Genomic DNA, 9838 nt, shown 5'->3' with positions numbered 1-9838 from the left:
GCCATGTACCCAATAACACTAAATGTTATTAGTCCAGCAAACCAACTTGTTAATCCATCGATTACAGGGATAATCATTGCGTCCCTAAAAATGAAAAAAAAAAATCTCTAAAAGGATTTGCGCGCGCGCGTGCGTGTGTGTGTGTGAAAAAGAGAGAGACTCGAAAACAGCTAGGCCGATTTTTTATGAAATTTCACGATAGGATGTATTTTCTTTCGTTTCGACGGACGCTGAAGATTTATGTTGGAATAATTCATTCCAAAAGGGTTAACCCCTTATAATAAAACCATTGGTACGTCTCGCTAATATGTAATGCATCAGTTTTTAAATAATTCGTATTTAGCTCTTACATTAGCGATCAAGCAGTTTATTTCTTTTCACTACATCCTCTCTCTGTCTGTCTGTCTCTCTCTCTCTCACACACACATACACTAATATATATATATATATATATATATATATATGTATATATATATATATATATATATATATATATATATATAAGTCATTCACATACAGTACTGTTTCACTGTATCAAAACTCATCGGTGCAGCTAGACCAGATTGCAAAAAGTCAATATTCCAATCATTTATTTGTATATGCTCAATTATAAATTAAAGGATTGGTACGAATAAAAGGTGAAATATAATTAAATATGCATATTTTCGAAGGGCAGATAACCTCTCCCTTTAAAGCACCCAGGGAGTGAAAAAAAACACACACACACACCTCAAATCGTTTATACAAATAAATAAATAAACACTCGTTGCTCGTTTTAATGGTACTACTCCCGTCTTCGCTCTTCAACCTGTTTAGTTAAAAAATAGGAGGCTTTACTTTTTGAACGACATTCGGATATTATATTTGTGCTTCCTCTGTCTAAATATCTGCCCGGAATTTAATTGAAAACAAAGACCTATATTAAGTTCAAATGTAGCGTTTAATCGAATTAAATTTTACAAGTAATGCCATTCCGGTAGTTACTTTATATGCTAGCGTCTCATAGCCGGCGTTGCCCGAGAATTAAATTAATGTTGCTCTAATAATACATGCGTGATTGCAGTGATATTATTAATTTATTATTCGAGCACACATCGTATTTTAATTACCTCTGAAAGTTGTTATGAAAATTATTATAACTGGATAATGTTACCAAGCAACCTCCACCAAGTCCAACGGAATAAAATATTTGGACAGCAGCATCTTTCCACACCTGAAAAAAAAAGCAGTCACAGGAAATTAATTTAAAACTACATTCTTAATATTATTCTTTTTAATTATACATTTTTTAGGTTACTAAAAATGTAGTTTTTAACATTAATTTAAGTTCTTATAAATCAGCTTGAAACTAGCGGAACCTGTGGAAATTCCACAGCGGCATCTTTCATATATAATATATTGCTGCTGGGTACTCTATGGGCATTCAGCTTGAATGGAGGCCCCGCGATATTATTGTAGCTCTTTTGTTCAAACTATAAAAGTATTTATCTAAGTAATCTGGATAATGTAGTATCAGAATATATCTGATTATCATGGTTTATCTCCAATATCCTTATAGGAGTCTGTGAATATTCCCCTTTGTATGAACTCCCGGCGCGAACGGAGACCTCACGAAATCATTATACCATCTTTAGACAGAACAGATACTACAGTCAGATCCTAGCCAGAAGACCAAGAAGGTATATTTTAGTTTCACGTACGGCCCCAAAAAGCGGCATTATTTTTTAAATTTTATTTTATTTTAATTTTTTTTTATATTGCGTCTTCGGTGATCGGGATATCCTATTTATTAAAAACCAGGATAGAAGGTAATAACATATTACGAACATTAAATGCACGTATCTATATACAAATAATGTAATGTTCGTAGTATGGTATCATCTTCTATCCTTCGTTTTAATACATAGGATCTTCCGATCACCGAAGACGCAATGTAAAAAAAAAAAAAAAAAAATAAAATAAATAATAAAATTTTAAAAATGATGTCGCTTTTGTACGTAATACTAAAATATACCTTCTTGTTATATAATTTGCAATTTATTGGAATAATTTATAATTTGAAAACAGTTACACATACGTACGTACGTTAAAGGCACTGAGATATTAATATGTAGATAGAAGATTTGTTTTTGCCTCTTATTTTAATGTCGGTTTTGTTACTGAAGCTCATCGATGAGAAACGGTGCCATAAGTGCACAAGTGAGATGTATGTTCCAGCACTGATTTGCAACAGGATTGTGTATATTCTGTTAACCATGCTGATTTTTTTTCGTATTTGTTTTTCTTCCGGGAACCAGCAACAAAGAAAAGAAGATCAAGAAGGTCAACAATGATTCTGGAATATTTCGAGGTTTTCCTTCTTCTAGACAAATTGCACTACCAAGGGTTTAGAGTCTACTTTATCCAACTATTTCACTCGTAGTTAAGTTCGGCGAGATATTGGGTCATTCATACCTTATCTACTAGTGATACTACTTAGAGAAATAGAATTTACAGCCACTCCCGCTTAAAAACGCATTTCTTAATATTCACCTATCCAAATACTGATCTAACTTAACGTACGTTAACTTTGGTGATTTAACGCGAATAGGTTATTCAACGTGATATAGACGTTTATCTCAGAAATATTGCGTTTTTGAAATTGTAAATTACGTGATTCGCAAAGGCTTCTATGATGTTGCTAGTCTCAGTTTTTTCTACAAATACTATATGGCATGTGTTTCCCAGAATTTATTCCTGCTTCCTTTGTTCCAGCTCGTTTGACTAGCTCTTTGATTAAAGTATTCAGCAACAATTCAGTTGGTTGGTTGGTTGTTTTTTGTTTTATGGCATATCAACCCTTTTCAGATTATTTAATGCCGAATCCAAAGATTTTTAAGAAAAATTTTTTAATAGAATATATTTGTTGTTTTCAAGTCCGTTTCTATTTAACCCATAGTTGGAACTCTAACAGGTACTACCACTCCGGGTCAGAGTGGACCTGGGTGCAATGGCAATTAAAGGGTAGCTCCACACTTCCCAAAGCCCGCAATCTGGGGCCTCACCACTGGATATAGTTTAAGGTCATATTCAGGGCCCAACAATTCAGTAATTATGTTTACTTACGGAAGACTACTCCAGTTTTTTCCATTTCGGCATCATATATTAAATTAATCCATCAATTTGCTGCTTTAATTCCTCATTGTAATGCACCTTTCTATTCCAGCAGCTTCCTTTCAAGGACCACAAGGTTGTGGAACTCTCTTCCTGCTCACAGTTTTCCTTCTATCTACAGACTTGGTCTTTTCATGGTCAATAGGCATCTTCTGTCTTTACAGTAACCAGCGTGCGTTCTTGTTAACTTCTTGCATTAAGTGGCTTCATGCCTTGTCTCGAGCGATTTCCATAAAAAGCATGTTAATTAAGAATCTGGCAAGAAAAAATAATTTGAGATTATATTACACGGTGGAGATGACTTAACAAGTTGTCCTATACTGTGACTTGATAAATGTTTGATAAGTGCATTATTATCAGCGCTGAGGATGATTGTCTCATAGTCAACTGTATCTTCAGTTTACCATCTTGGATTTTAAACGCACCGGTTGATTTGCAAATAACTGCTCTCAAATAAGGAACAACATCCGTATTATTTGGATTCTTCGGATCACTTTTCGCATCCTCAGTGCTATTTTCACAACGTTTCGGTTGATGTAACCTTCGATATTCTTCAGTTGTGTCTTGTTGAACTCGGGAACCTTTCTATCAAACTCGGGAATCTTTCTGTTGAACTCGTGGATCTTTCTGTCAAACTCGGTAATCTGCACGAAGTCGGAAGAATTCCAATTATACGAACAATCAATCCATATCTCCCCAAACATTCAGAAACGTAATGAAAAACATTTTTATTACTATTCCTTTGTTTATTAAATTGTTCCGAAAAGTGGCAAAACCTTATTGCTCTTTAAGAATACCAGAGAGCGAATGTGCTTCCAGAAGTCATGGTAGTAACCGTAGCAAATGCTCCCGTCTTCGCTGCAACTCATCGAGAAAGAGGAAAAGCATGGCGGAAGTCAGCTTTGTTCTCATTCGCATCTGACACAAACTTCCCTCGACTTGGCCGTAGAAAGGACTGACAACTCACCCCACGCTCCCTAATTATAGTATTCAAACAACAATTCAGTAATTAATTTTACTTACGGAAAACTGCTTCAGTTTTTCCCATTTCGGCATCATATAATAAATTAATCCATCTTTTGAACCTGGTAGAGTAACGACACGACCGAGAAGTATTGCCAGTAGCACATAAGGTACGGTGGCAGTCACATACACAACCTGAAATAGAAAATTCCGAAAAGGAATATTACATATTTTAAAACACATTGGAACGTTATATTAACACCAGAACAACTTTATTAGATGAGGAGACGTGCGCTTATTATGGTATATGCTAGAGTCAATTATACCTAAAGGTTTTGATTTCGATTCTATATAATCGTTTAAATTACAACCGTTTTAAAACAATTATGTATTCTTTTCAGAACGTTAAATGCAAGATGAAAAAAAATAGCAAATTTGTACATTTTTCTTATTTCAATTAAAGCTAGGCCGAAAAAGCTGCTGAAGCAGCTCGCCATATCAACGAAACTTTTGGTCCCAGGAACCAGTACTGGACGCACAGCAAAATGGTGGTTTAAGAAATTTCGTGGCGGCGACGAGAGTCTTGGAGATAATGAGCGTAGCGGTTGGCCATCAGATGTGGACAACGATCAATTAAGAGCCTTAGTGGAAGAGACTCCACGCACAACTGTTCAAGAACTTGCTTCTGAATTAGACGTATTGTATACGACGATTTCCAAGCACTCAAGAGAGATTGGAAAGACAAAAACTTGATAAATTGCGGCCTCACGAATTGAACGACAACCGAAAGAAACGCCTTTATGAAGTATCATCTTCCCTTCTTCTATGGAACAAGTATGCCCCATTTCTCAACCAGGTTGTGACATGATGAGAAGTTGGTTCTTTACGACAACTGGCGACGCTCAACTCAGTGGTTAAACGCCGACGAAGCTCCACGACACTTTCTCAAGCCAGAGTGGCATCAAAAGAAGGTCATGTTGACTACTTGGCGGTCTGCGACTCGGTCTTATCTATTACAGTTTTTTGAATGCAGACGAAACCATTACGGCGGGGAAGTACTGCTACCAAATAGATAAACTTCATCAGAAACTTCGACAACGATACCCAGCATTAGTTAACAGAAAAGGCCCAATTATCCTCCACGAGAATGCCCAACCACAGGTTGTTAAACTAACCCTGAAGAAGTTGAACGAATTGGGTTACGAAACTCTGCCTCCTCCGCCGTACTCTACAAACCTCCCACCTACCGACTACCACGTTTAAAACATCTCGACAACTTTCTGCGTGAGAAATGCTTAAAAAACCTAAGCGATATCAAAAACATCTTCAGCGACTTCAGCGATTTCATCGCCATCAGAAGGCAAGATTTTTAATTGGCATAAATACACTTGTTTTGCGTTGGCAAAGTGTGTTGATTCTGATGGTGCTTATGTCTATGAATACTTTTTGTTTGAACGAAGATATGTTCATCTGAACTTAAAAGTTAAAAGTTAAAAACCGCGAGAACTTTCTTGTTAATCTGTATATATGTATGCATATATATATATATATATATATATATATATATATATATATATATATACATATATATATATATATATATATATATATATATATATATCTGTGTGTGTGTGTGTATTGGGTATATTTAGGCAGCATTTTATCGTTTAAACAAATGTTATCGAAGAGCGCGGAAATGTTTTATTATCTTCCTTTTCATCTCCAATCTCCGAGTAGTTTTCTTTGTGTTTTTTTCTAAATTTATATGTTGGATCCATAGCGAGCGCTTTCGACAGAGATACTTCATCAATTTAAGGCATGTTGTTTTGTAGAAATTATGTTTTTCATCTTCCTAATTATATATATATATATATATATATATATATATATATATATATATATATATATATATATATATATATATATATATATATTTATCACGGTCACGGGATGGCTTATTATGAATTAGGTGGCCGGAGGGTTTTTTTTAATTATAATATATTAATTTATTATATATATATATATATATATATATATATATATATATATATATATATATATATATATAAAGTAATGTGATTGATAATTTAAAATTTAAAAATCAAATTATAATTAAATTAAAAATCCGTTTCATAAGAAGGAACAACAACAAAATCAATTATCTGTACGATCGTTTCGGAAAACAGTGCTTTTTATTGTGGTAGAGATCAAGTTACGGACAATAATTATTACACATAGTTTTTTAATAAGCAAGGTCTCCTTGTCAGCAAATTTTGAAGGGTTTTTGTTAAATTTAAAGCCCCCCATAGATATAATAAAATTTTCAATAAGAACACAATCAAAGTCTCTTACTCTACTATGCCTAACCTTCATCAAAAAATAATTAGCTCTAATAATAAGAAAATTAATAAGCTACAAAATACACCTATACAAAATACATCAGACTGTAACTGTAGAAGAAAAAATAAATGTCCTCTACAAGGCTCATGTAAAATTAAAAATGTTATCTATAGCTGCACAGTATCAAAAAACGTAAATCTACATGAATCTATTAACAGCCATAACTTAACTACCAGATTAAATAATGACACCAACTTAAACCAATCTACCGATCAATTACAAACCAACCCACCATATAATAATCCAGCACCAGACTTAACGGAAAATAATTACAATAAGCAAGAGGCAATATATTTTGGTTCCACATCTGGCCTAATAAAACATAGAATTTCAACGCACAAACATTCTTTTAAAAATAACTCTCTGTCAAACCAAACTACTCTATCCAACTATATTTGGCAACTAAAAAATAGCAATATTTCTTTCAACTTAAAATGGCGAGTAATTGAGTCTTGCAAACCATATAAACCAGAAGATAAATTCTGTGCACTATGTACAAAAGAGACCTTAAAAATTTTAAAATACGAAGATATAAAAAATGCAACCACACTATTAAATTCAAGACAGGAACTAATATTCACATGCAGTCATAAACGTTGGTTTAAATTTAATAAATATAAACCACCTTAAATCATTAAAAATTACTTATTAGTAAAAATAGATTAAAATTTTTTTTTAATAAATTAAGTTTGACTAATTATCCCCCTTGCGCCCTTAATAAAAGAAAATATGACTAATTATCCCCCTTACATTATGTAATTACACAAATAACATTCGAAATATAAACCGTAGCATTATGAGTGATGTTTATAAACATTTTAAGTGATGTTTATAAACATTATAATTAAACTTTATAAACACTGTAAGTAATGTTTATAAACATTATAAGTAATGTTAATAAACATTATAAGTAAAACTTATAAACATTGTAAGTAATTTTATAAACATTATAATAAACTTTATAAACATTATAAGTAAAATATATAAGCATTATAAGTAAAGTTTCAAAATATTATAAGTAAGTTTATAAACATTATGAGTGATGTTTATAAACATTGTAATTAAAATTTATGAACAATATAAGTAAAGTTTATAAATATTATAAGTGATGTTTATAAATATTATAAGTGATTTTTATAAACATCATAAATAGAGTTTATACACATTATGAGTGATGTTTATGAACATTATAAATAAAATTTATAAAAGTTATAAGTAAAGTTTATAAACATTATAAGTGATGTTTATAAACATTATAAGTGATGTTTATAAACATTATAAGTAAAGTTTATAAACATTATAATAATGTTTATAAACATTAAAGTGATGTTTATAAACATTATAAGTAAAGTTTATAAACATTATAATAATAATTATAAGTAAATTTTATAAACATTACAAGTAAAGTTTATAAACATTTTAAGTAAAGTTTATAAACATTTTAATAAATGTTTATAAACATTCTAAATAAAGTTCATAAACATTATAAGTAAAGTTCATAAACATTTTAAGTAAAGTTTATAAACATTATAGGTAATATTTATAAACATTACATGTGATGTTTATAAACATTATAAGTAAAGTTTATAAACAGTATAAACAAAGTTTATACACAGTATAAATAAAGTTTATAAACATTACAAGTAAAGTTTATAAACATTTTAAGTAAAGTAACATAAATAAATAATATATAAATAAAAAAATACTTTCCTTTCCCGATGTTTTGATTCCTTTGGATAAAGCGAAAAATATAAGTATCCATGAAATGACAAAGCACAATAACAACGGGTATTGAATGCCGCCCAGGTTTTCAACTCCATCAGTGATTCCCAATACATGATGCCTTTAAGAAAACGATAAATAAATAAAAAAAACAATGGATTAATTAGTATTTAGTAATTTTAGATTCTTTTCTTTTTTTTACATATAAGACAGGAAATATTCTGTTAACTTCAGCTTGTGTCAACCATAAGTTACCGACTGATCTTAATTCATCAGAAAAACTTCAGTATTAATTCTTTATAATCAGTGCTTCTGTGCGTGTATTTTTTTTTTAGTTTTCCTCCTTTGAAGAGTCTAACGCTGAGTATGGGTTAGCCAAACCAGCTGTCAACATTGTCCTGCTTTTTATTGAAACCAACGGAGAGCTCTTTTTAGTATCCTCGTTGTTCTCTTAAGTGGAATTGTCTGGATCTCTTTTGCACTTGATTCTCCAGGAATATTAGTTAGGTAAGACTTCAGGTTCTTCTTCATAAGTCCTATGCCACCTATAATAACTGGTATGATTGATATCTCTCTAAGATTCCAGTTTCTTTTCATATCATACATGAAACCCTGATATTTGGTCTGTTTCTCTCTTTCAGCTCCGTTCAAACCACCATCATTAGGGACATTCACTTCAACCAAGGTTGCAACTCTCTCTGACTTATTCCATATAACTATGTCAGGTTTTCAAGGTAGGTGGTTGTAGGGATTACATGGTCGTAGTGTATGATATATGAGTCATATCCAACTGTTCTTTCAGCTTGATGTTCCCAGGAGTTGCTGCTACATTAGATGTTTAATTTTTTACAGATGCTCCAGTGGAAGTACTTACATACTCCATCATGTCTCGCTGTATAGTAGCCGTTCCCCAAAAGAACCTTGCAAATTGATACCAGATGACTCACACGTTCCAATTCCGTGTGGCAGAATCTGCATTTGTTGTCATTAGTAAGTCCTGCAATCTTCTTGAATGCATTGGTCATCCATCCCTGGTCTTGAGCAGCCATTATAACTCTTTCCTGATCGTGGTGGAGAGCTCTCCTCTTGAGCCAGTCCAAGGAACCGTCTTTGTCTGTGTATTCCTGGGAGAGTTCCCTCAGAAAATACTTTGCACGCTAGTGTTGGTCCCACTCTTGAAGGTTCTTTTGGAAGGTCTCGGTATATTTCTGTCGACTCTTTCTTGCTATTTTCGTCGCAGGCTTGTTCAGTGTTTTTGCCTCATCTGTGAGACAGCCCTGACCAAAATGTTTTGCCAGATGAGTGACTGATGTTGCTCTGCTGGCTATTGTCTCTTGATGTTCATATACTATTGAGATGTGTATGTGTGTGTATTAGTGTGAATAATGTTTTAGTGTGAATATAAGTTTTTTTTAAGCATTCCTCGCAAATAAGTATGTAGGTATTTATGAAGGTGATCGCAAGGCAGAAAACCGGAATGGGTAATAAAAACATCGAAGACAACATTTTGTGGATAAACATCTTCACAATAATCTATTTATTTTGTGATAGATCTTTCTGTATTATGTTGGTAAATATGAGAATCACCGGTAATATTATG

The 9838-nt window shown here is 32.5% G+C and overlaps 1 protein-coding gene across 1 annotated transcript in view; it reads right to left on the bottom strand.

Moving 5' to 3' along the window:
- Positions 1 to 9838, bottom strand: part of LOC145258194 (sodium- and chloride-dependent GABA transporter 1-like) — a 69116-nt gene that overhangs the window by 20635 nt on the left and 38643 nt on the right. Inside the window, exons 5-8 of the mRNA XM_080116086.1 lie at positions 8229 to 8359; positions 4177 to 4313; positions 1110 to 1213; positions 1 to 84 (exon numbers count right to left, since the gene is read on the bottom strand). The exon at positions 1 to 84 is cut by the window's left edge and continues 41 nt beyond it. Coding sequence (XP_079972212.1) covers positions 1 to 84; positions 1110 to 1213; positions 4177 to 4313; positions 8229 to 8359 — 456 coding nt within the window. The remainder of the gene's footprint in view (positions 85 to 1109; positions 1214 to 4176; positions 4314 to 8228; positions 8360 to 9838) is intronic.

The sequence above is a fragment of the Euprymna scolopes genome, chromosome 33, assembly GCF_053919585.1.
Source record: "Euprymna scolopes isolate OS-2025 chromosome 33, ASM5391958v1, whole genome shotgun sequence".
Taxonomy (NCBI): domain Eukaryota; kingdom Metazoa; phylum Mollusca; class Cephalopoda; order Sepiida; family Sepiolidae; genus Euprymna; species Euprymna scolopes.
The sequence above is the reverse complement of the archived record's forward strand: the minus strand, read 5'-3'. Positions and strand labels throughout refer to the sequence as shown.